The sequence below is a fragment of the Crinia signifera genome, chromosome 1, assembly GCF_055691185.1.
Source record: "Crinia signifera chromosome 1, ASM5569118v1, whole genome shotgun sequence".
Lineage (NCBI taxonomy): Eukaryota > Metazoa > Chordata > Amphibia > Anura > Myobatrachidae > Crinia > Crinia signifera.
The window spans coordinates 369,499,105-369,526,889 of NC_139217.1; the positions used below are offsets into that span (position 1 = coordinate 369,499,105).

General features: G+C 43.1%; 1 protein-coding gene across 1 annotated transcript in view; it reads right to left on the reverse strand.

The window, feature by feature from the left end:
- Window positions 1-15,912: 15,912 nt before the first annotated feature.
- The window catches only part of AACS (acetoacetyl-CoA synthetase), a 77,088-nt gene continuing 65,215 nt past the window's right edge, over window positions 15,913-27,785 (reverse strand). Inside the window, exons 15-18 of the mRNA XM_083150629.1 lie at window positions 26,771-26,840; window positions 24,234-24,292; window positions 21,161-21,363; window positions 15,913-18,785 (exon numbers count right to left, since the gene is read on the reverse strand). Coding sequence (XP_083006755.1) covers window positions 18,648-18,785; window positions 21,161-21,363; window positions 24,234-24,292; window positions 26,771-26,840 — 470 coding nt within the window. The 3' untranslated portion in view covers window positions 15,913-18,647. The remainder of the gene's footprint in view (window positions 18,786-21,160; window positions 21,364-24,233; window positions 24,293-26,770; window positions 26,841-27,785) is intronic.

Below are 27,785 nucleotides of genomic sequence, written 5' to 3' on the forward strand. Positions count from 1 at the left end.
AAGCAGCAGCCAAAGCTGAGGTGATGCAATGTGGGTGAAAATGACAAGCAGATCACAGGTCTGTGCTGCCATCCCCCATCTCTAGCCTAGTGTGCCCCTCCATCTAGCCAGCTGCCCTAGCCCAGTGCTCCCCCCATCTAGTCAGCTGTCCCCAGCCCAGTGCCCCCCCCCCTATCTAGCCAGCCAGCCCCCATCTAGCCAGCCAGCCAGCCCCCATCTAACCAACCATCCCCCTTTTCCAACCCGGTGGCCCCACCATCCTGGTGTCTCTCAATCTGCCACCTTGGCCTGCTCTTTCCTTCTTGATCGACACAGAGAGTCCCCCTTTTCCATACTGGTGATTGCTCCTCCCAGAAGAGTGACCCTGCCAACCCCCACCGCACCCCATTCACCCCCTCATAACTTAAACGCTCTGCGTAAGCTTAACCCGTCTCCATCCTGCCTGGTCTTGCCTACTACTGTGTCATATCCCCCTCCCCATCTACTATTTTGACCCCCAACACCCCCTCCTTATTCTGGCAGAGTGCTGGGGGGCCCTTTAAAAATTTTGCTATGGGACCCAGCCAGGTGTAGTTACGCCTCTGATAAACATGTTAGGAAGTCAGCAATGTATCTGGCTGTAAACTACATTCCTCAGTGGGGCAAGCTAGAAGAGCAGCTGCACTAAATCTAAATTACACCATGCTAGGTTATAAGGACAAAAGGGTCAAGGTACAAGTGCGTACACAGGTACAGATTTTTCTGTCTGATCTACCTGATGGGACCAAAAACCTGGAAATGTATGGGAGCAACTGACAATCAAAAATTTCCACAAATGCAGAAAAACAGAAAACAATATTTGCTTTGATAAATTTGTTATATCAGAACGATTTAAACAATTTGTCTAACTGATCACTGTTTGTTTTCAAGCGTTTGGAACAATTTTTTGATTGTCATTTGCTCCCATACATTTCCAGGTTTTTGTTCCCATCAGGTAGATCAGACAGAAAAATCTGTACCTGTGTACGCACCTTGAGGGTGCTTGGGCTGACTGGGACAGTTCTGGGTACTTGTGTACTTTCACGGCACCCATCGCATGCCATATGTAGTGACATGCGATGGCATGCGATTTTTGCAGTTTTTATGCATATTTTTAAAAATCGCATGCAATTTTTAACAGAAATGCATCCAAATGCATTGAAATGAGTATCAAACATGTTCAATGGCCCCCAAATGTCATTTTTCAGACTGTACCACCCCCACTATCAACGCGAACCCGAAGCATGGCGATGTAATTGCATGCGATGCGATTTTTTACTATGCGATGGACATCGTGGGAGCCGTGATTGTACACAAGTACCCAGTTCTGTGAGTGAAGCTAATGCCCGGTACACACCATGGTGACCCGCTCACGATGCACATCACAATCACAATCACGCGGAGAGCACGATCCGCTCACGATGTGCATCGTGAGCGGGTTCCGATCCGATTGCGTCCCGCACCCGGGAGTATGGTCATTTTTAGATCCTACCTGCTGCAGGTAGGATCTGAATAACGTCCGACCGACCCGCGGGGCCACGCATCGGATCGGGATCGGATCAGACATGCAAAAAAGGACCGAATCTATCTACAATCTACAACCAATCGGTCGGGATTGGATCTAGATTGATGGGATTGGGCCCTTGTCGTTCTGGTGTGTACCCTACATTTAGGGAGAGAAGGGGGAGGGGCCAACAATAATGAGATATCTACAACAATCTCAGCTGTGACAATCTTACTGCTGGTACAGGCTGTGTCTGTCTCCAGCAGTGTGAAACGGAGTATGTACCTTAGTGCAGAACTCAGGAGGATGCAGCCAGTATGCAGACATTCTTCTGGTGGGCGGGTGACACAGTAGTAACTCAGCGCCATGCTGCTTATGCTCTGTCAGCATCTCTCCTACGCGGGTGCTCTCCCTGACGCGCCGCACCTGCATTGGTATTCTGGGAAGGTGGGAGGACTGTGCAGCTCATTAGTCCCTCCCAGTCCCTGCACTGTGCAGCCGCAGTGTATAAATTAGTTAAAATAGACAGTGGACAGACAGGTAATCCTGCTTTGTGCTAGTAATGGGTGTGAGGTCGGGCAGGTGGGTGGCTGCTGCTGTTGAGGGGCAGGAGGTCAGGCAGCTGCTTCTGATGAAGGCCCAGTGGAAACTGCAAAAATCGGACCTACTTGGGTTAAACAAAGTGCGCCCTCCAGTGGCCGACACCCTAGGCAGCTGCGTATCCCTATGTCTATCTATGGCGACAAAAAATCATTTCATGAAAACATTATACAAACTGTCACAAGTTCCATTCTCATAACAAAGAGCAAAGTGAATAGTAAAACCACTCTGGCCATAACACTTGGAAAAGAGTGGTTACGTATATGAACAGATCTGAGTAAATTACAGATTTAGGCCCTTATTCTGGTTCACTCGCAAAGGCAAATTCCTTCTCAAATGGACAAAACCATGTGCACTGCAGGTAGGGCATGTGCAGGGGATAACATGTGCAGAGAGAAATAGATTTGGGTCAGTGGCTCGCTGCGCTCGCCACACTTTATAAAGTCAACTCCACGCCGACGTGGATAGTGGGGGTATGAAAAGGTCATAGGACGCGTACCGCTGCCCCTCGTGGGCTTGCTGCGCTCGCCATGCTTCAGGTTGGCGTGGATAGTGGAATTAACAAGGTCGACAGCTGTTACGTCGACTAGTGTCATTGTGAACAGGTTTAATAGTGTACCCCTAGACCCTACTAAATTTAGATGCTTTAGCGTCTAAATTTAGATGCCCCCATCTTAGCGGTTTGCAGGGAGTCTGGATTTAGACGTCTAAATCTAGACTTCTACATTGCCGGGGTGTCCAGTTCAGGGACTCTGGATTTAGACGCTTTAGCGTCTAAATTGCCGGGTTGTCAGCGGTGCGCATGACTGCCTATTTCACTGTGGAACTACAAGTACCACAGTGACCTGTCAGCGCTGGGTGCACTGCTGCTGCCCAGTGCTATGCTGATAATGTAGCTTACATAAGAAAAGCAGCCACGGCTAGAGCGGCACGCGCACAGTAAACACAGAGTCTGGCAGACTGCCAAGTTTCAAAGTTTCACTGTGCGCGCAGTGGCGCTGTGAAACTACACAAGTACCATATATATATATATCACTTTTAAATTTAATTCAAAAACCATAGAATTTTTGGATCTCAATTTGGACATAAAGAACGATGTCCAGATGTCTATAGAAACCTCGACTTTTTTTAAAGTTGTTGATAGCAACAGTTATTTGAAATTCGATAGCTGTCATGCTAAACACTGGAAGACCAATCTCCCTTACTCACAGCTACTGAGGCTACGGAGAAATTGTAGTTCTGTAGATTTATTTGAACAACAAGCAGAGATCTATAGACTTAGGTTTGTGGAAAAAGGGTACCCAGGGGAATTAATAGATGCAGCTTTTACTAAGTGCAGAAACCTGGACCGTAAAGATCTGTTGGTATACAAAGATAAGAAACTCAAAAATAAGAAATTGATCTGCCCATTCGTAACCCAATTTAATACCCAGAATGGAGAAATTAAAAGAATTCTACAGAAATATTGGCCGATTATAAAAATGGACCCCATACTTAAAGATGTAGTTGGTGTGCGCCCGGAAATTATATATAAAAGAGCCAATACTCTAAAAAGCAAACTTGCCCCCAGTTTGTTGCCACTGATGCCGAAACCAGTGAATACCTGTACAATGTTTCCAGCTTTTGAAGGTTTTTATTGCTGCGGGAAATGCAAGATGTGCCCGTTTGGCTTAAAAGGACACAAACAAATAAAAGGCAGAGATGGCAAAGATTTAAAAATCAAAGGACCGATAAATTGTCTCACTACACACGTAGTATATCTGATAATTTGCCCTTGCGGGAAAAGATATGTGGGACAAACGAAAAGAGCTCTAAAGATCCGATTATTGGAGCACTATCGGAATATAAAAAATAAATTCAAATGTCATAGTGTACCCCGTCATTTTTTAAGTTGTCAAAATGGTGATCCGACAGGTATGAAATTTGTTGGTCTAGAGGTTGTATCGCTGGATATCAGGGGAGGTAATAGGGAAAAATTACTGCTTAAAAGGGAATCCTTTTGGATGTACAGCCTGCAGACCGTACACCCTGAGGGTTTAAACGAAGGGATGGAGATTACTGCCTTTATTGGTTAAATGTACGGCTGCCCTTTGAATTCCCGTTAGTGCTGCTATTTTCCCTTTCCAATGCTGCTTCATTCATTTTTATGTATTTATTTTTATATATTCATTTTTTATATATTTTGTTATACATATTTTTAATTGTCAAAATGTTTTTGTGTGTGAATATCTTAAAAGTCATTTTATATGAAATTATTTGATATGCTTGGGTTGCCTGCAGAATTAGATGCTATTGTTGGGTGCCGATTTTTCATGGTTTTTTTTTATGTACATTTACATGCGCTTTTTCAGCTTCTTTTCATGTACTCAAAATAACACATCGTTGGTATATTTTTCTTGTAGTTTTTATCGTGATTTTTTATGTCTAAAGGTTTATGCAAAATGTTTTGTGTCATACAGTATATATATTGTATGAGGAGGTGGAGAATGCCGTTTTAAAGTTTGGTATAAAATCACACAGTCTTCTGCCTGACGAGCAGTTAAGACAGCTGTTTCTGCTAATTGCAGTCACAGCAGTGAATAAAAGGAGGATACTGACTGACGCTAGGCCAGCCCTCTGACGAAGTCCATTGACGAAACGCGTAGGGGCGTGGCCTAGCGTCGTCACCAGAAGGAAGGAGATCGAATGAGAGTGTAACCGGCTCCAACTGACTGGGTGATATACCTTCTCATGCTGTTTTATCTGCGGTATTTTAGACCGCCTTGTTTGGTACGTGATTCCATCCTCCAGATGGTCTAACCCAGGGGTGTCCAACCTTTCACCTTCCCTGGGCCACATTAGAAGATGAAAATTTGGTTTGGGCCGCACATAAAATAAAATAACAGTAACGATACCTGATCATCCAAAAAAACATAGAAAACATAGTTAACATATTAAACTTAATTGGAAATGAAGTTAGTGAGATGTTTGACATTGTTTCTCACATTCTGACACAGAGAATAGGCCGAAATTCACATTGTGACACAGAGAATAAGCCGAAATTCACTTTCTGACACAGAGAATAAGCCAAAATTCACTTTCTGACACAGAGAATAAGCCAAAATTCACATTCTGACACAGAGAATAAGCCAAAATTCACATTCTGACACAGAGAATAAGCCAAAATTCACTTTCTGACACAAAGAATTAGCCGAAATTCACTTTCTGACACAGAGAATAAGCCAAAATTCACAATGTGACACAGGGAATGAGTAAAAATTCACATTTTGACACAGAGAATAAGCCGTAATTCACATTTTGACACAGAGAATAAGCCAAAATTCACATTGTGACACAGAAAATAAGCTGAAATACACATTCTGACACAGGGAATGAGTAAAAAATTCACATTCTGACACAGGGTGCCAGATAACACACATGCCCCCACAGTGCCATATGACACACATGCCCCCACAGTGCCAGGTGACACACATGCCCCCACAGTGCCAGGTGACACACATGCCCCCACAGTGCCAGGTGACACACATGCCCCCACAGTGCCAGGTGACACACATGCCCCCACAGTGCCAGGTGACACACATGCCCCCACAGTGCCAGGTGACACACATGCCCCCACAGTGCCAGGTGACACACATGCCCCCACAGTGCCAGGTGACACACATGCTGGTAATGCCAGGGGGCATTATGAATATAAGTGGCATTACCAGGGGGCATTATGAATATAAGTGGCATTACCAGGGGGCATTATATTCATAATGCCCCCTGGTAATGCCACTTATATTCATAATGCCCCCTGGTAATGCCAGGGGGCATTATGAATATAAGTGGCATTACCAGGGGGAATTATGAATATAAGTGGCATTACCAGGGGGCATTATGAATATAAGTGGCATTACCAGGGGGCATTATGAATATAATGCCCCCTGGTAATGCCACTTATATTCATAATGCCCCCTGTAGTGATTACTAACCACAGCTAATGGTAGTGGGGGTATGATAAGTCACCGCTGTCCTGGCTGCCTGCTTGCTCCTGCCGACGCCGCCGCCACGCATCAAATAATCATCCAGCCCTGCGCGCTGCACGTGGGGAAAGCGCCAGCACACACGTCCTTCGCGCGGGAGCAGCTGAGTGCGCCTGCGCATGCACACCAGCGCTCCCGCGTCCATTTTAAGTTTGGGAGAACAAGATGCTGGCCGCGGCCATCTTTACTTTGGGCACAGTGCCGCGGCCAGCACGAAGACGCTGCTGCGGGCAGAGTTGCCCTATAATTTATATTTAGAATGCCTATAAAATGCACTGGGCCGCATTACTACCCGACCTGGGCCGCATGCGGCCCGCGGGCCGCGGGTTGGACAAGCCTGGTCTAACCTGTTTTGTGTTGTGTTGTGAATAAATCTTTAAAAACAGACTCACGCACTATCGAGCGCCTGTTTTCATTTTCATTGCTCTAGAAATTTACCTGTTGGACCCAGGGAACACCGTTAAGGTGGAAAAACAGAGCTGCCGGGTTCAATCTTCAACCTGAGTGCTTGGAAGATTTGACTGTTCCTAATATTGGACTGACTCACACAAACTGCTGGGACTTTTTAGTTCCGTTACAAGTATTTTTTCTTTTTGCGCACTGTTATTCTTGTCTTTATATATATATATATATATATATATATATATATATATATATATATATATATATATATATATATATTACAGTTATCATCAACCTTGATCAACTTAGTGCACGTAAACGGTAAGGAGTTATTATTATATGCTCATGAATTCACATGAAGTGTATTACATGGGGAATTTAACTTGGATAACATATTTATAATCTTTTCACTTGTAAATGGTCCTTTAAGTAAACTTGGTTGCAGCACCTATAAAGCAGGAAGCATTAGTCCAAGATAAAGATATTTGTCTTAGCTTGCCTATAGAGCACAGTCTTCTTATTACACGATGGTGGGCAATCTTATGCCCATTCCTGTGTGAGATTAAATCGCCTTCTCCCCCTCAATCTAGCAGATAAATACACATGTTGCTACAAACTCTATTTTATTCTCCTTCACCAACACTTGTAATCCAATTCACACCAGCACAGTTGAATTATGCCCTTAACTAACACGTTTGCTGAAGATAGGGGATAGCAATCTGACACATTGATCTCTCCTACTGCTATCTGCCAACAATTTTCTGCTTTGTAATAGGCTTTGCAGCGCTGAACTGAGTTAAAAGTTCAAACTATGAATTTTGTACTCTACTTCTGTACTACTTAAAAAAAAGTTATATTGTTGTGGTTTTAAACACCTGGTGGTACTTGTTTCCTAGCACGGCGCCCGTCAAGGGTCATCGCATACCTTAAGTTAAGGTATGCGATGGACCCGACCAACGCGATTTTGGGCTATTTTTAGCCTTTTTCCGACAATAAAAAAATCGGGTCCATCGCATGCCATTATAATGGCATGCGATGCGACCGATGCGATTTAACATTGAATGCATTGTACTCAATGTTAAATTCCTATGTAAAATCGGGTCCATTGTATGCCATTATAATGGCATACAATGCGACCAATGCGATGGACCCGATTTTACATAGGTAACAATGTTAAATGTGCCAATGTACCCAATTTTTTATTGTATACCCACCCTGATGGGTAATTTGTATTTCAAATGCCCCCCCATTGTTAAAGCCACCCCACGATGAACGCCAACCCGAAGCGTGGCGAGCGCAGCGGTACGCGTCCTCCGACCTTTTCATACCCCCACTTTCCACGTGGAGTTGATTTTATATAGTGTGGTGAGCGCAGCGAGCCACCGAGCCCGAAGTGTGGCGAGCGCATGCGTAATACCTGTGAAGTAATGCGCGTCCGCTCGCCACGCTTCGGGCTCGGTGGCTCGCTGCGCTCGCCACACTATATAAAGTCAACTCCTCGCCGACGTGGATAGTGGGGGTATGAAAAGGTGCAGGACGCGTTCGCCACGCTTCGGGTTGGCGTTCATCGTGGGGTGGCGTTAACAATGGGGGGGCATTTGACCCATCAGGGTGGGTATACAATGAAAATTGGGGTCTGGGGGGCATTTAACATTGGGCCCAATGTAAAATCGGGTCTCAGGGACCATTTTACATTGGTTCCAATGTAAAAATCGCGTCGATCGCATCGCATGCGATTTGGTTGCATGCGATGCGATCAAAGCGATTTTGTAGGACCCGGTGGATACAATTAAAATCGCTGGCGCCGTGCTAGGAAACAAGTACCCACCTGGTTACTCAAGAATAGCGCTTGCAGTATTGGCAGCTGCTTGGGGATTTCTTGCAATGCTGGTTCAGATCTAGTTTAGCCATTTTAATTTATTCCATTTAAGGCAGACTCATCAGCACGCCCATGCCCTCCCAAAACTGGGGAGTCGTTTTACGGCAACGCCACATTCTCAACCCCCAGCCCCCAAATCCCCCCCCCCTCTTTTTGCATCACTCTAGGGGTGAGGCCAACACTCTGAGAGCTGCTGGCCACGCCTCCAGCCCTGTCTCCTTGGATAGACGCTGTAGGTATGTGCACAGCACCTGTTCGCAGCTGCTTTACTAAGCAGAGCAGCAGGTGACAGGGTGGACTCCCAACTGTCCCACCACCACGGGATACTGCCAGTCATGGGTGAGACATGGGAGAGTCCAATAAAAAGGTAACTGTTCCTTGGAAATTCGGACAGTTGGTAGATATGTACAAATAGCATTTTAGTTACATTCCAGTGGAGCCCAATCACACAAAATAATCCAATACATTTACACAAAACAGTTCAGTAACTCAATAGCACAGACAGGGCTCCACATTGAAAGCGGCATCTCCATATAAATAGTTGTAATATCATAAATATCCTACAGAGATGTATTATAATAATAATAACCTATATAACACCCTATGCTAGACCTGGCCAAAAGGTAGATCTCCATTTACTGCAGTGGCGTAACTATAAATTTTGCTCCCCCTGCCAAAAAGTTTTTGGCACCTCCCTAGGGTTACCACCTCATCCCTTTAATTCCAGTCACATATTAATTACACAAGGTCTGTGGCAGTTTAAAACCAGGTGAAATGGAGTCTTGAAGTCAGCCAGCCACAGAACCTGTGTAATTAATATGTGTCCGGAATTAAAGGGATTAGGTGGTAACCCTACACCCCCCGCCCCCCAGGCTCCTCTACAGTGTGTTTCCCCATCGTGTGACGTGATGACGTTACACGTATAGCGGAGAGGCTGAAGCTTGGCTCCGACGCATTCCAGGCCGCCCCAGCACATCCATCCCCACTGCGGCTGACCCGCATCCAGTGCTCAGTCAGTGGGCAGTGGCAGGCGGCAGCATGTCAGTGCATCGAGTGGGTGCTGGCACCCACACAGACCCTGCTGCTGCTTGCTCCCCCAAGCAGCTGCTGGGGCTGCCTTACAGTAGTTACGCCACTGATTTACTGGTAGCTCAAAGGGGCATCCAGCAGTAGTTCTTTCCTAACCTGAATTACCCCTCCACTTTAGCACCTGAGTGACATCACAATCTGATTAAGCAGCTTGCCAATAAATGTGTTGTAGATCTTAATATATATTTATCTTTTTCTCATATTTTCAGGCTCCCTGAAATCCCATCTACAACATTGTTACTACTCCTATTACATTCAAGTTGTTGCTAAGAGTTGAATGGCTCCATTTCTTGCAGCCTCATTTTGAAATAATTCCTACCTCTCTTGAAATAAAAGTGCCCAGAAAATGTTGTAATCTTTGGCAATTATCCAGGTTTTAGTGTCACATCGATGTTCCTGCCATCACATATTTTTTTGTTTTATTATTAGTTTATGCCAATGTTAACTATCTTCGGTTATTCTGAGGGTTTTTTACACCATATTATGTAATGTATGTTTTCTGTTGATATCCTATATACATTTGAAATTGTATTTCTCTTTTGTTATCCTGCTTTGTTACTCCATCAACTTTTGCATTTCTTACTGTTCATTCAACTTTTTGTTCTTGATTTAATAACTGTATTATGGGCCTGATTCAGACTTGTGCGCTTTTATGCATATGTTCGCAAGACTAGTGAACAGGTAAATGCTGCTTCTTGGCTGACCGAATGCTTTCCCCCGCAGCGTGAATCCCTGCATTTGCATGGGAGAGGATGTGTATGCCTACATATCCTCTCATATGCAAAAATCATTCTATGTTCACTGACCATCAAATGATTTTCCCGTTCGCAGATAAGTCAGTCTAGCCTGACTTTTATCTTGGCCGGAGATGGCTGAATTCGGGGTGGGTGCTGACGTCATGTGATGTCAGCCACCCGCCCAAAGCAGATATTGACATGACTGCGTGTGCAGGGGAATGCCCATAAGATGCTGGGTGTTCCCCTGCTCCAGCCCCCTACCCGCCCCCACTCCTCCCACTATGGAGTGAATGCCCCGGCGAGTGTGAAACTCCCTGAAGGCATTCACTCAGGAAGTTGCACATGCGTATATTCGGCACCATTGGCCGGGGGACCGAATTTTGTCCGCGTGTCTGAATCAACCAGTTTCAAAATCTTAAAAATGTGCGTTATAGGTTATCAGTGAGCTGACCCCGTACTCTTCTAAAAATCGAAAACGTTTCCATTTTTAAACCCCATTTTTCATGTTTAATTACACATATTATTTCTAGCTCTATACGCGCATTGCAAACCATGGATACATTTTCTTTTCTTTTTTACAAACACTAATGTAACAATTTATTTCTGTAGAATAAAATAGAGGTTGGAGATTGAAGCACAAAGAGTCCATTGAGGACACCACATACAACTTTCTGCTCCACAGATCTTATTTATTAAGTAGCTCAAAGCAAATCTGTAACAGACCCAAGAGATGTCTACAAGACACAAACTATACAATAATGAGCTACTGCGCAAACCATTTCATTTTCACTTGTCCCTTGTCCCTCTGCTTCCGCTGTCACTCCTGGTTTACCTGAGAAATGTGACACACGGGAGAATATCATCTCTGCGTTTCTCTACCCAGAGATCACACAAGAGATCTTACAAACAGCTTTAGAAGGTTTCACCACATGCACAACTAAAACAGCTCAATCATTTCACCTTCACTCTGTTCAGAATGGAGTTCAATGCTCTCCACACATAATACCCAATCATATTGAAGCTAAATACAAATATATAACAATGCTCTATATGTACAGTCTACAGACAAAGCAAAGATCATAATTAATAGGACTATACACTGCGAACCACTGGCATTAATAATAATAATGTAAGTCAACCACTATAGGTAGACAGTCACTAAGTCAATATGTCGACATGCATTAGGTCGACACAAGCAATAGGTGGTTTTTCATACAAGTGGGCTCATAGAGTGAGAATATAATAGTGCCGAAAGCAAGGTGAGTGAAGTGAGCCATGCGAGGGGATGCAGTACACTTATATGGAGTCAATGTCGGCTTAAGTCGACATGGACACCCAAAAAAATGGGAAACCCAGGTCAACCTTTTCCATGTCGACTAAAATTGTGTTAACATATTTCATGCGTCGACCTACAGTGGTTGACTTAATGACTGTCGACCTAAGTTCCGTTGACCTGGAAATGATCCTGGAAATAATATCCTATATTAGAAGATGTACACGGCAAATAACTAATGATATAACCTAATTGTCTGCACATGTCAAACACAATTTATAATTACAATAAACAACAGTACAGTCAGTTTGCACTCAGACAATGTTTATACCACGGTTATATAATTGTAGGTTTTGGTCAAGTGAAAAACAATTATATTTGCCTAGAACGGATTGGGAAAATTTGCAATATTTGATCAAAAATGCCCCTGCATATAGGAAGAACCTGAGTTACAGGTACACTGCACTTACAGTGTTAAAAAGCAGCATTTCCATTATACATGGTTAATGCCTATCATAATGCATCCAAAATATGTCATTCTGTTTTAATAATACAGTTATTTCAAAAATAGCCAAATGTGATTTAGGTAACTGAGGCAGCCGAGTGAAAATGGAACATTTGGCAATACTCTGGATAAAAAACCATTTCAGTAACTGAAAAAGTAATTGTCGTAAAACAGTAAGATTCCACTTGTTGCTGAAATAAAATAAGCAACATGAAAACAATTTTTCTGCCATGTAAAAACAGCAATATTAAAGTACTCTGTGAATTATTGGTATAAGAAGAAGGCAACCTGCTAACCCCTATTTTGAATCTTGTCAATTGCCTATATCATCGGTTCTTAACCTAGGTAGCGAGTACCCCAGTGGTATTTACGGAGGTGTTCAGGAGTACATGAACATTTGTATGTAATGCAGGGCAACATCAATGTGATAATCAGACTAAGGCCAGTATGAATGTTGGAATCTCGGGCCCGTTTTCGCTGTGCTCGACAGATAATTGACAGGTGGAATTCAATGTTCTGCCTGTTGAGCAGTGAAAAGTTGGCGTGTTGGCGAAAACGGACGTGGATTATTAAGAAACGGCCTTGAATTCGCAAATCCACCGCTGTTTCTGACAAAACAGATCTGACTTGTTTTAAAGTCAAATCTATTTTGTCGAAATCCGCCTTCAATGCTGTCGGTAACGGCAGCTTTGAATAGGCGGCAACCGATATTTGCCAATCTGTGATATATTCCAATAGAGAAAAACTCCTGTGCTGGAGTAATAATATATTAGTAAAAATAAGCTAACAGTGTGACCCAAAGCTAGAATTTAAGAGCAGATTTCCGGTGCTTGAGAGAGTTCAATTTAGCTTAAACAATAGCAAACAATGTTTAGCAATAAACATTAGGACAACATTGCGCCTAGTGTATGACAAACTTCAAATCCCTATGCATCAAGAAATTGATGTGCATGCTTCATTAGTAGCTTGATAGTTATCACGTACACACTATCCAATCCAGCAGATAGGTGATCTGAGAAGCAACTGGCACTTAGAAGCAAATTAGAGTGTAAATATTTTCAGGTCAATTGATACCAATTTTGGAACAATAAAGTATAGTGGCTCTATAGTAAGACACAACACCCTCTGTGTAGTAGGTAGCTCCTCACACAACGGGTGTCAGATAACCACCTCTTTGTCATGCCTACCAATAATTCAATCTCCTAGGTCAAGCACTGGTTACTTTTCTACTTCGGCACTAAGCTTCACACCTTTTCCGTCAGCCATACACTTGACAACATAAAACTCTCTCATCAGGGATTCGATGTCTTTGACAGATCTCTGAAAGCAGAAGTCTGGTTGACATGTGATCTGACACTCTGCTACTGGCAATCACTTTTCAATCACTCTCTCATCCACCCAGTCCGAGAGGTTATCCCTGCAATACTGAAAAGCATCAGGGGACCTTTTGGGCTGGACTGGAAAGCAGAAGTGATCTGTACCCTAGCTCCCATATACAACCCACCTGGCACTCTCATTTGACACCAATGCCATATGGTTACCCATATGCCTTAACCCTAACCATAGCCCCACGGTGCGAATTAGGGGCCGACCCAGTAACCAGTGAGGAGACTCCTGGCAAATAGTCGGCTGGTAACACAGGCAAGGAGGTCAAACAGCAGATGCACAGGAGCCACCGGTTGTGGGGGCAATTTTTCACGTGGGCTTTCTCTAACTATGTGCGAGAATATTTGATAATAAAATGGAAAAATTTATAAAAAAAATTGCATGTTATGCACACATACAAATATGTACAACTTGTAGACGGTATATTGTAAGAGACGAAGCCAGCCAATAAAAGGCATATGATGAGTAAGTCTGTTGAATATCTGTAGACAGCTAGAATGAGTGCTTAGTCTATACAATAACACAAAGTCTATTTGAAAAACTTTTTATTCATGTGTAGATAATAGTGCACAATATTAATTGACTGTACAATGTATGAGCTACAATTGCCTCTTATTTTTTAGGTGCAGAGTCTAAATAAAAGTGATGTTTTAAATAACTAATCTTATCATTCAATGATTAAACAAAAGAGTGCGCCCAAAAAGGCACATTTGTCTTTCTGTTTGCCCTTCGCAAACAAAAACCCCCTTTTATTCAGTCACAATACTGAATGTGTTGGGCGCACCACCAATCTACGACTACAATAATGGTAAAAAGTAGTCTACAATATTGGTAATTAGATACATTGTTCTGCTAGATGTTTTGAAATAAGTAATTGAGTCTGTGCGGATCCAAAACCCTTCTCTGTATCCCATGTAGGCAACCGATATTTCCCCTGTCGGAAACAGCGGGAAACATTGAAAACCGCCCTAAGGATCTTTACCCATCAAGCAACACAGTAGAACCATATTTACAGGCAGTGACAAGATAACAGGGGTTCAAACAAATGATCTGTTTTTAGTGAAATCTTGATATAGCCTAATGGGCCCCATACATCAGCAATCACAATTTATGGATTTCCAGATACAGGGATTTTTTGGCCAGATAAATGGATTTCACAATTTATCTGACTTTGCCCACACATTACAGATTTATTTCAGTTATCGGCAGATTTTTCCATCAAAGATTGCATCTTCATATCTGGAAATTGCCCAATCGATTGCTGTTCATAATGTAAATAGATGAAGAAGACGAATTGGGTATGCCCACACATATCAAAAAGATCTGCAGATAATACCAGATTATTAAACATGTTTAAAAACCTGATTAAGCAATGGATTGGCGATTTTGATTGGGATTGCCAAAAGGGGGAGCCCCCACATCTAAAATTAATTGTGGCAATCATCTCCATATCTGAAAATTGTCACAATTAATTGCTGATGTATGGGGCCCTTAAAACACCAGCTTTTGATATTCCAGATCAATATAAGTTTTACCAACTAATAGAGTTGGAAAAAAATGCAACCTTTAAACTTTTGAGTGCCAAGTGAATTTGTCAACACTGGTGTGCAAAATTTGTATTGATCATAATGACCTGTAATAGGAAATATACCTTATATAGGAAATGTTACACATTTCGGTACTCTTTACCTAGCACGGCGCCCACGATTTTGATCGTGGGCATCGCAGGTAAAAAAATCGCGGCCATTGAATGCACTAAAAATCGGGTGCGACGCGACCGACGCGATGCCTGCGATTTCCCATAGGGATCAATGTTAAATTTCTCAATTGACCCGATTTTACTGTTCAATGCCTCAATGGACCCGATTTTTCCATAGGAAACAATGTTAAATGACACACAGAGGCCAAATAGGCACCCTAAAGTGTGAAATGGCCCCCACAATTGTTAACGCCACCCCACGATCAACGGTACGCGTCCTACAACCTTTTCATACCCCCACTATCCACGTCGGCGTGGAGTTGAGAATAGAATAGTGTGGCGAGCGCAGCGAGCCACCGAGCCCGAAGTGTGGCGAGCGCAGCGAGCCCCGCGAGGGGATGCGGATACCTTCACAGGTAAACGCGTCCCTTCGCGGGCTTCACAGGTATCCGCGTCCCCTCGCGGGGCTCGCCACGCTTCGGGCTCGGTGGCTTGCTGCGCTCGCCACACTATTCTATTCTCAACTCCACGCCGACGTGGATAGTGGGGGTATGAAAAGGTCGTAGGACGCGTACCGCCGCCCCTCGCGGGCTTGCTGCGCTCGCCACGCTTCGGGTTCACGTTGATCGTGGGGTGGCGTTAACAATTGTGGGGGCCATTTCACACTTTAGGGTGCCTATTTGGCCTCTGTGGGCCATTTAACATTGTTTCCTATGGAAAAATCGGGTCAATTGAGGCATTGAACAGAAAAATCGGGTCAATTGAGAAATTTAACATTGTTCCCTATGGGAAATCGCGGGCATCGCGTCGGTCGCGTCGCTCCCGATTTTTAAGTGCATTCAATGCCCGCGATGGCCGCCGTGCTAGGTAAAGAGTACCCACATTTCTAAATTGAATTTATATAACAAATATGACTGACGCTGGCATTTATATTTGATATTTTCATATCTCTCACAGAGATGTTGGTACTCAAAGGGTTAAGGTCTAACTATATAAAAAATAGTCTCTTCCTGGAATTTTGTTATTGTAATATACATTTAATAAAAATACAGATGTACTATACTTTTGTTACCAATTTTAAATTTTCCTTCAACATGTACTATTCCAGATATAAATACACACTCATAATGGACTGCCAGGGGGAACTCAAAAATGACTGAAAGACACTGGTCTACATTACATCTACTGTATGTACAGTATTATGAGCAAAACAACATTTTGAAAAAACAATGTGAAGACAATAATGTACAGAAGCACTGTTTTTTTTTTAATACACAACATACATATATATTCTATATTCTCGCATGCTGTTCAAGGCTGCAAAATATGTTTACATTTGCACGGAGAACGAAATACAATATTTGTAACATTAAAGCATTACTTTTTGGTAAAAACAGCAATACATAGAATCATTCTTAAATCTCTTAGTTTTGACCTCATCCCAAACTTTGCAGTAAAACAATACAATGTCATACCTTCAGCAGCACTCTGCGTAATATTGATTATTCTAGACTACATACGCCTAAATTCTGTTTTCCAGTTTTTGTATGAATGAACTTCGTACCCATTCACAGATGTGCCCATGTTATACAGGCATCAAGGTGTACACTCCCACTGGCACACACTGACACGTAAAGCTGTACTTTAAAATACAAAATAAAAATAATAATCTAAAACCGACCAATAAGCAGCTGTTTGTCATAATAAAGAGTCATAACTGCATCTCCCATATATACCTGCCTATAGAAGCACAATTATATATTCTCTAAGTTAAGCTCAATATACAACATACTTATATATTATCTCAATATTCTCTTTAAAAAAAAAAAAAATCTCTTACAAAAACAAGACAACCACCCAAGCCCCTTAATTTAATAGTAAAATACTATACATAACCGTTAGAAAAGAACAATAACGTATGGCCCTTTTAGTTAGTGCAGACACTATTTTCTTTCACAATGACCGAGAATGCAGTCGGACTAATGGCACCCCTGTACCAGCCACTGGAGGTTTGCAATCTTGAGTGGAATAAATAAGGAAACGTACTACTTGACATCAGATTCTTTTCAAGAGAATAGTCTGTAAGTGGTTCCCGCAATGTGTGCCTAGGTACCATGGGGTGCAACAAAACACCCTTCAAGATGGTGGGTTGGTGATCCAGGACCAAATCAAATTATTTATGGTCAAAGTGAAAGGCAGCACTAGTACTTAATACATCTGCCCCTCAGTATGATACCACTAACAGACACAGGGTAAGATGTATCAACTGCTTCCAAGTGCTACATTCCAAGATCTATGTGCAATGGGTTAACAGAATTAATATTTAAATTACAGATAAACAAAAGGGTTAATAGATTAAGCCAGTGGGGTTACAAAGAAGACAGTAAAAGACAAACTGGGACCGTATATAATCAGAGAAGTATTGGGGCAAAGTCCTGATCCTGATGGCTGTTTTTGGTTAGGAGATCAGAGAATTGGCCATTTTTAACATGTTTATCTTCCTCAATTTCTTGATGGATCGCCAATCATCGGTGATGGTGGGTGGGGAAGTGTGGTGGCTTACATTAGGTCACAAATTTTGTTTACTTCAGTGGATAAATGGCCACAATCCACCAGTGTAACTAATTTGTATTGAAAATAGCCTATGTACTTTTTTCCTCTTAGACCACCAATATCTCCCTATATGAGTTACAGAGAGCCCCCTTTATTGCAGGGTTTGCGACAGGGTAGAGGTTAATAATACCTGACTGGGTCATATTTTTGAGCATCCCTAATATACAGCACCTGCATAAAGAGTTATAAGATACACTAAAGGCTAACAGACAGTATGTTATTTTATATACATAAACAGTGTCATTTTGATGTTGTTATCTGCCACTGACTGACATGCCATTAACCATGTGTGATAAAGTGGCAAGTGTCTGTAGAAGGTGTAAGCAATGTATCACTATTTAGTTCAATGACAAAGCCAGAATCCCGACTGCCGGTATCCCAATCGTAAATATGTCGGGCAGGTTAGATTAGTGGGGGTGTTAGGTTTAAACACTAGGTGGTGTGAGAAATAGGCTGCAGAATGGGGAGGGTTAGGGTGGGCTTCAGGGAAGGATGGGCATTAGGTATCGGGTATGAAGGGACAGGGACAAGGGAAGTATACTTTCCACACATGTTGGAATTCTCAGTAATCGGGATGCCGATGTTGGTCCTCTGACTGCTGTCATCCCGACTGCTTGCCTCCCGTATATTTTACAGTCAAAGACTGCCCAGACCTGGATTTAAGGAAGAGAACTGGCCTAATATCCATAGCAGGTACAATGGATTCAACCCCTGCTTTTCATGGAGTTAAGATATTTGGTTCTGAAATGTATTAAAAAAAATAAAATAAAAAACTTGTCAAATGAATGACAAGATAGCTGTCTGCAGAACAGATAGATAACAATGTTCAAGCATGCGTTGTGAGACATTAACATGTGGTCTATGACAATTACATTTTTGGCTATGTGCACAATAAACATACAGTCTCTTATGCAAAGTGGTCAAAAGTTCTGCAGCTCCGGAATATTGTGATACAGATCCAGAGACTGGGGGTTGGAAAAAGCCCCACGGTGTGTTACTTCTTTGCCTGCAATGATTTGTTTTACAGCAACTTCTACTTTCTTCCCGCTTATAGTGTACTGTAAAAAGAGAAAAAAATTGCATACATAAGCTCTTGCATGAAATACACATACACGGAAGACTGATATACTTCCTTATGACTCATAATATTCATGACCTGAGAAGATCCTTTGTTTTACATGCCCATTCACAAGCCATTATTTTTCAAGGAGATAAAATCACCGAACAAGCTTTCTGAGAGGACTACTGAATCATGGCATAGAACCCAACACATTAAATTGATAAATGCAGACCTTTATTATTAATACCGGTTTTCTTTTGCGCACAACATATCACAAATAATTACTCAAAACTAGAAAGAACTGAATTTCATGTAGGGTGTATGATTTTAAATGAACAAGCGAATGTTCGTGAATTCATGAATTCGACAATCTGAGGCCGTTTCTGACAAAACAGATCTGACTGATCAGGAACAGATTGAATTATTACACTATCATATAAAAACTAAGATTAAACTTCCAAGTGTATAAATACTGTAGGATCGTGAAAATTACCTATATACATAAGCAAGAGAATATCTTATACTCTGTCTCGGAACTACTCAGTCGTTGATGATGAAGATGCGGCATACTGTATATGTACCCTTACAGATATTCAGAAATGTGCAGCTAGTGGCATGTTATTTTCTTGTCCTCGTATTCACAGAACAAAGTGCATTCATATGAAATTAACCATCATTTTCTACCAATTATCCTGTCCTGAAGACATTTGAAATCTGCTGTTATCTTTGCCTATTTAAACAATATTGAAAATTACACTGAAAAAGCCCTCTTAAAATACAATCTAGAAAGAAAATAACAAAGACGCATACATACATACATAATTAGATTTTAAGCAAAAGAAAAGGAAATAAGTAGAATAGAGTTTAGCACGTGAAAAAAAGCTGAAATCACCTGGGACCTCCCAAAGTGAATAAAGTAAAATAGAAAGTTATGAAACGGGCAGAAATAAAGACATTTTCTATCCCACAGATACATTAGAGAAAGCTTAGGAATGCATATCAGTCTCCGCTGTTCTCTGCCAAACTCATAGTTCCTTACATTAAATCTAGTGAGGCAGCATTATGTTAAATCCTGTTTTTCAGATGCTTATGACTTATGGGAAAAAGACTCAGATCATGATGAAACTTGGCAGTTCTATAATCATTCAAGGTCACAATTCTTTGCCAAACTTTCATAATATTTTGCTCGGTAGTTCCTGATTCCCTTTTGAACATTTTAACACATGCAAAGCTGGAGGAATGTATGTGACAGGGAAAACAAATCCTGGACTGTTAATGCGTTATGTTTACTTTATTATATACTAGAATAATATTACCTAGAAAAGTGCAGTTGTGCATGTCCATGATAGAATAAGGCTAAAGAACAGAAGTGGCAAGCTCTACCTTCTGAACCTGAATACTATAGTCTATGCCCCTCCCATATGTGCATACTGACAGGGACATCTATAAACACCACTGCCTATTTAGAACAGAAGAGGGGTAAAACAACAGCACTGGGCTATTAATGACTTAATGGACCCCAGTGGATTGGGTGATCAGCACAATTCAGGCATGTTTTAATATACTGTTTTTACCTAATAAATATAAGGTGGAGTTTACCCTCATTCTAGTGTTTCATTTCCCCCTTTTGACATCAAAGTGGAGCATGGTGCATTAACCACTTGAGTGGTATAGCTGGAAATTTTCCAGGCTCAGCTGCGCTGCCGCAGCGGGCTCTCCCAGAAAATTTCCGGCTATACCACCAATATAAAGGTGTGCGCCAGTGGTGCCTGCAGCTGTGCACCACTGGTGCATCACTTGTCCGGGCACGCCCACAGTGGCCGCTCTCCTCTCCCCTGCCCTCCTGTCGCTCCCCCTCACCTCATCGCTTTGTTGATCATATGCTGGAGTTCCCCTGCCACTGCCCCTGCCGCCGTTAGTGGCAGTGAGCAGGCGACAGGCTCTGGGATGTCCGGCACAGCGTGGGGGACTTGGGAGTTAGGGCGCCCGAGTCCTCCCAAGCCGCCCTGAACATCCCCGAGCATGCCACCTGTTGTGAACGCCTGCTGAGGCAGGGCTGCTTGCCATATAGCTCACCGTCATCCCCCCCTTCATTGACTACACTCCTTAAAAGTTACCACTTAAAAATAGATAGAGAGGGAGCAGGTGGACCGATAAGAAGCTGTAGATAAAGCCATGGACTCCCTACATGAAATGTCTGCAAGGAGCTGATATTTCCTTTTTCGTAGATGTTAAAAGACATATCAGTAAGTGGCGGTTAAGTAGTTGTTTTGTGATTTACCAACACACCATGTGATTGATAATGGTGCCAATCTTACTATTCCACAATCTCTAATCTGTTATATTGTAACTATGAATGTACCATACACATACCGGAATGTCTTTTGTTTCAAGGATCAAGGCTGGAACATGCCTGGCAGACAGTGACACGCGGATAGAGTCCCTCATCCTTTTCACCAGATCGCTGCTAAAGGTGAAGGTGTTGTTCATTTTAAGAAAGAGAATCACCCTTTCCTCCCCATCTTTGTTGTACTGGGGGACGCACAGGCTGTCTGAGACTTCCACAAACGATTCAACTGCAAGAATTGAGAGTTTATCCCATTATACTGTAGATTTACAAGTCGTATCTCACTTCTGCTGCTGGGGCAACTTTTACATACTGTAGTAATATTACATACGCATTATTTCTAGAAGATCAGCATCACAATTACATAGACATGGAAAAAAATCTGGTACTTGTTTCCTAACACGGCGCCCACGATTTTAATTTTATTACATTGTTTTGATCGCATCGCATGCGATGTGATCAAAACGATGATTTAATTGTACATGCACCCTGATGGTTGATTAGTATGTTATATGCACCCCCATTGTTAACGCCACCGCCACTAGTAACGCCAACCCGAAGCGTGGCGAGCGCAGCGAGCCCTCGAGGGCCGGCGTTACGTGCCCTCCGACCTTTTCATACCCCCACTATCCACGTCGGCGTGGCGAGCGAAGCGTGGCGAGCGTAGCGAGCCCCACGGGGGGCGCGGATAACTTCACATGTATTCCGCGTCCGCTCGCCACGCTTCAGGCTCGCCACACTATATAAAATCAACTCCACGCCGACGTGGATAGTGGGGGTATGAAAAGGTCGGAGGACGCGCAACGCCGCCCCTCGCGGGCTCGCTACTCTCGCCACGCTTCGGGTTGGCGTTGATAGTGGGGGTGGCGTTAACAATGGGGGTGCATTTTACATAGTAATCACCCATCAGGGTGCCTGTACAATTAGAAATCGCATCGCATGCCATTGTAATGGCATGCAATGCAATATTAAAATTGTACAGTGCAGCTCTTAGGACCCGAAAATCGGGTCCCATCGCATACCACTAATTAAAGCATGCGATGGTATGCGATGGGCGCCGTGCTAGGAAACAAGTACCAAAAATCTCACTATACTCCATTGACAGAAAAAAATTAATATTATTTTGAAGAAACTATGAACCGTTCCATTTAACTTTGCAGAAAAGTTAAGATGATGTACATATAGAGGGTAATTCTAATTGGTTTGCAAAAGCAAACTCCTTCTTTCATGGACAAAACCATGTGCACTGCATGTGGGGCTGATTTATCATGTGCAGAAAGTTCGATTTGGGTGAGTCGAGTCATTTAGTAAATGCTGGCTGCTTTATTCTTACACTGCCATTTAGATTTCAGTTTGAACACACCTCACCCAAATCTAACTGTCTCTGCACGTTACATCTGCACAACATGCAGTGCCATGGTTTTGGAGTTTGCTTTTGCAAACTAACCAGAATCAACCCCATACTGAAGAACAGTGGCGGCTTTTACCTCTGCGGAGGGGGGTGGCTTCCGCGATGCGGGCCCCTCTGCCACCGCTGTGCGGCAGAGGGGCCCGCATCTGTGCAGCAGAAGGGTCCTAGTCCCTGCCCCTGTTGCCACTGGTCCCGTTCCTCATTGCCGGTCTCAGTCCCTGCCGCGGGGCCAGCACATGCACGGTAGCTTCTTCTGTACTGTGCATGTGCTGGCCCCAGCTTCTATGGGCTGCTTTTGCTGCAGTCCACAGAGGCATATTCAGGGTCTCGAATCCAGCGCATGCGCAGTACCATCCTCTCACTGCGCATGCGCAGAACCTGGTTTTTATTGGCTGCAACTAAGTAGCCCATAAAGAGGCATCCCTGAGGGAGGGAATACCTGCCAGTCACAGTGAAGCCAGAGCAGTCTCACAGACAGGTGTGGTATATGGTTCCGACAGTGGAGATCCCGGCAGTCATTAGCCCGGATCCGATATGATTTCCCGGCGGTCGGGATCCCGGCGGTCGGAATCCCGACCGCCGAAATCCCGACAAGGGGGGGACATGGATCGCCCCCCCTTGCGGGCTCGCTGCGCTCGCCACGCAGCGGGCCCGGTGCCTCGCTACGCTCGGCACGCTATTTTATTCTCCCTCTATGGGTGTCGTGGACACCCACGGAGGGAGAAAGTTTCGGGATTTCGGCGGTCGGGATTCCAGTGTCGGGATTCCGACCGCCGGGATCCCGACCGCCGGGAAATTAACCGCATCCCATTAGCCCGACTGGCCGGACTCAGACAGCATGGCGAGCGCAACAAAGCCCCTTGCGGGCTTGCTGCGCTCGCTACGCTGCAGGCATGGTGGCTCGCTACACTCGCCACCTATTATATTCTCCCTCTATGGAAGGGAGGATAGCCGGTGGCCGTCGGGAACCCGGCTGTCGGTGTTTTAACAGTCAGGATCCCAACGCCGGGTAAATGACTGTCGGGATCCCGTCCGGCACCCTCACAGACTGCATCTGGCTTCACTTAGGCAGAGAACAGTGGCGGAATTTACCTGGAGGGCTGCAGCCCTGCAGCCCATAGGTAAAAACTGCCACTGCTGCAGAATGTGCTATATAGCCCCCATAAAACTCTGTCAGGCTAATGCAAAAAAAATTCCTACTCAATTAGCTCATTCTGCACTACACCATTCTTCCAAGTATCTATGTGCGCTCTTCTGCTTGGTATTACAACTACTTATAATGCAGTTGCAGCTCAAAGAGGTTTTTCCAATAATAACTGTGTGACCTGATCTATCCTCTAAGCCCCAGTAATAAGCAGCAGTTAATGTCTGTTGGAGAAGCGTAAAAGGGAATTGGAGGGGAGCAGTGGGATTCTAATCTGTATCTATTCAGTAGACGTAATAATGGCTTTGTTAGTATAGCCAGTCAGCAGCCGAATGTTGAAAATGTGTTTAATTAGCAAGTCCCAGAAGTGAACTTCTGCATTACAAATCTTGGCTACACATTAGTCATTTCTTCCCACTTAAAATTCTGACAGTTTCTTATTTTACAATCACCTCTTTACCATTATGTAGGAAATGAGCCTATTCACTGGTTGGAGGGCTTGTGGAAATATTCATATTTTGTACTGTAATCAAATCATCTTTACCTATATTGTATATTTCTGAGCTTCCAAATCGCACCCCATTTGGGTTCAGTGTTCCATCACTATAATGCAAAGGTAATATTAAAGGAGTCGTACAATTGACAGATGCAGAATGTATAAATATACAATAAGTGCACACTAATTACTACTGTTTACAGGTACATAACCAAATAAAAAGACAAAACATATGTTGTTTCTCATTAGGTAAGAGGTACAGGTAAGTGTACATTCACAATCCCCAAACTTTATGGTGTTGAGCAGTAGTTGTTTTGGCAGGATGTATTACGTGCATACTAAGACAAAAAAAAGTCCATCATCAGAACCTTATAGCAAATATATGGGGTATAACCATAGTTGCCTGCCCTCCTGCATTCTGCAGGAGACTCCCTGAAATAACAGCAAACTCCCTCTCTCCCTGATTAGTCTAGCAATCTCCCTCATTTCACCTAACTCACATTACACAGTTACATTTTGGGCAATAAAGGAATGAGAGATAGATACATTTATATTGATCATCAGCACCATTTCCCAGTAGTGTTGATAAAACACAATGATCCCACAATGAAGGCTACATGCATTTCTTGTGGCTATTTATATGGAACAATCCCTGACACAATCTGGGACTTTTCTTTAGCAGGTACAGTAGCTCTTACTAGCTGATTTGGGGCTCATCTACATTTGTGTATAAGTCATTTTAAAAGATTCCTCTCAGATATTGCAGATCACACCCACGATTCACAATGTATTTTCACAATCTCTCCATATATAGAACTAGACACGCCCTTAGGGTGGAGAATGACACGCCCCCTCAATGGTCAATGGGGTGCTGTGTAAAATTCTACTATCAACTATAATCTTTCCTGAAACTAGTTTTCAGGAATTCGCCGGGGGCTATTCCTTTTAGCCCCGACGCTACTGTGCTTTTCCCTTGATAACCACACTTTATCGGAATCTAATGGTGGTAATCAGCTGCCTAACCCCACGATAACACATTGGAATGGGGACTTACTCCATTTTTGTCCAGAAAAATAAAATGACCTCTAATTGGATACTGGGATAATGACCAATGGTCAGTAATTGTGATATCAAGTCATTTTTATTGACCGAAAATACATAATATATAATTGGATCCTCCGATGTCTCCTCTAATGTTCTTTAGGGTTTTACAATCAATTATTTAATTTAACTGCTGTTTTAGGCTTGCCATTTTATATTGGAAAATACAAAGTGTTTGTGCTAGTTCAGAGGCTCCTACATACAGCCATAACAATCCAGGTTTTTAGGTTGTCCCTGCTTGAGCACAGGTGACTTAATGAGTACTTCAGCCAATTTGATTAAACCATATGGACACAAGCCTTTGGTATCCTTAAAACCTGGCCTGTAATGGTGGAGTTTGGGATAGATACAAGGAACATTAAGAGGCGGTGTTTTATCAAATCTACAGCACAGATTCAAGAGATCACCAAGTAATTTCTATATTCCTTTGTTTCCTATATAAAAGTCCAGCAACCACAATTGAGGTGTGGGGTGTTGAGGTCCCTAGCTAGAAATACCTTGATCATATGAAGTGACCTGCACATTTTTGCGATATGCCATTTTTAGAGGCGATTAAATTTATTTAAATCTCTTGCAGTGGGAAGGGCACAAGTGTATTGATGTATACTCAGTCGCCCTTAGAGTACTCTGCCTTGCTTGCACATTCCTTCATTGACAAGAACTAAGGGCCTGATTCTGGTTCCTTCATTTCTGCACATGTGCATGAGCTGGGTGCGAGTGGGCATGGGAAACTACTATTTTGCTGTCTTGTTTGCACCCACCAGTGCAGGCGTGGGTTGGCAGCGAGGAGGCGCGCCCATGGGTGTTCCCATGAAAGTGCTGGGCATTCCCATGGGAAATAGGCAGTCATGTGGCTGCTGGGGGGCGGGCAGCTGACATCAGTGGATGTCAGCTGCCCGCCCTGTTCCCATACAGGGAACACGCAAAGCTAAGACACCCGAGAGTGTCTTAGGTTTTCCTGTATGTTCCAAATCATTCACACCATTGAATGATTTCACCCCCTGCAGCCAAGGCTGCGAATGGATATTTAGCAAAACATCCAATTCGCAGCCGTGCGGGGAACTCAGCAAGCGAGGGGGGGGTGGGCGGCTGTCCGAGCTGTGTTAAAACCACATGTGAACTAGAATGAGGTCGTAAATCTGCACGCAAATGTAAGTGCAAAACTTCATATTTGCAACAACATCAACATTAGCCAAAGGTGTTAAACAATCATTTTAAATTGATGACGTCCGAGGCAATGTGAATGGATGTATCCAAATCACTTAATATGTGCCTCACACTGTTCTCTATGAATTGCACTGGTAAAGTAGGTTATTTGCAATTAACAAATAGCAGGTGGAGAAAATGCCCCCCCCCCCCCCCAAAAAAAAACCCCTAAACAGAACAGCACTAAGAAATGTGTGTAGTAATTCTACAGCTCTGAAAGCTGTATATTGGGGTCTTGGCTAGCTAACATTTTATTTATCATAATTAAAAGTACGCACCTGCGCCCCAGCATTATGATCCCTCCTGTTTTAGGGTTTATTTTGCAGTAGTCTCCATGAGCCCAGACACCTAGAACACACAGCAAAGTCAGTTGAAAAACTAAAATGAACATTTTAATGTTTAATGCACACACCAGGGTATAGATTATTAGATCAATTGTGTCTAGGTTGACAGGCAATTGGAAGACACATGAAAAAGGTCAACACAGTCTAGGTCGTCATGAACAAAAGGACGACACCAGCAAAATGTCAACATGTAAAAGGTTGTCACAGGAAAATGTTGACATGAGTTATTCATATTTTTAAAGGTGCCTACGTCGATATGGACACCGTATTAGTGTACCCCATCCACATACTCATCTGCCTTTTTTCAGCAGATTATATTGTGAAAAAGGTATTTAAAGCATTACAGCGTGACGACGTTTCAAGACCACAATCGGTCTTTTCATCAGGTCCAAATAATGATCACATTGTGCAGTACAACAAAGATGTGCTTCACAATGTAACCATTATTTGGACCTGATGAAAAGACCGATTGTGGTCTTGAAACGTCGTCACGCTGTAATGCTTTAAATACCTTTTTCACAATATAATCTGCTGAAAAAAGGCGGATGTACCGACCATTGACCTGTCGACCTATTGCCTGTCGAACAATAGTGGTTTACCAATTGACTGTTGACCTAGACACTGTCGACCATTCGATACCATGCATCAAACCCAACAAGCAGGTATACTCCTAGACAATGAAGTTGTCAGCAGACAATAGTAATGTGTCTCTATTGTCTGCCCATTGTAGGGACTAGCTTCATTCATTTTTGTGTTTATTTAGTTTTGGGAACGCCCAGCAGACCTCAGAGCAACCTTACATATTTGTGCACCTTCCACATCTTTCTATGTTCAGCAACCATCGATAGATGTGGGCGGATCCCCCTGTCCTGCGAATGGATGTTGCTGTGTAACATCCATTCACAGGGCCTGTGTGGGAATCGCGCTTGCGAATGGGTGGTGGCAGCCA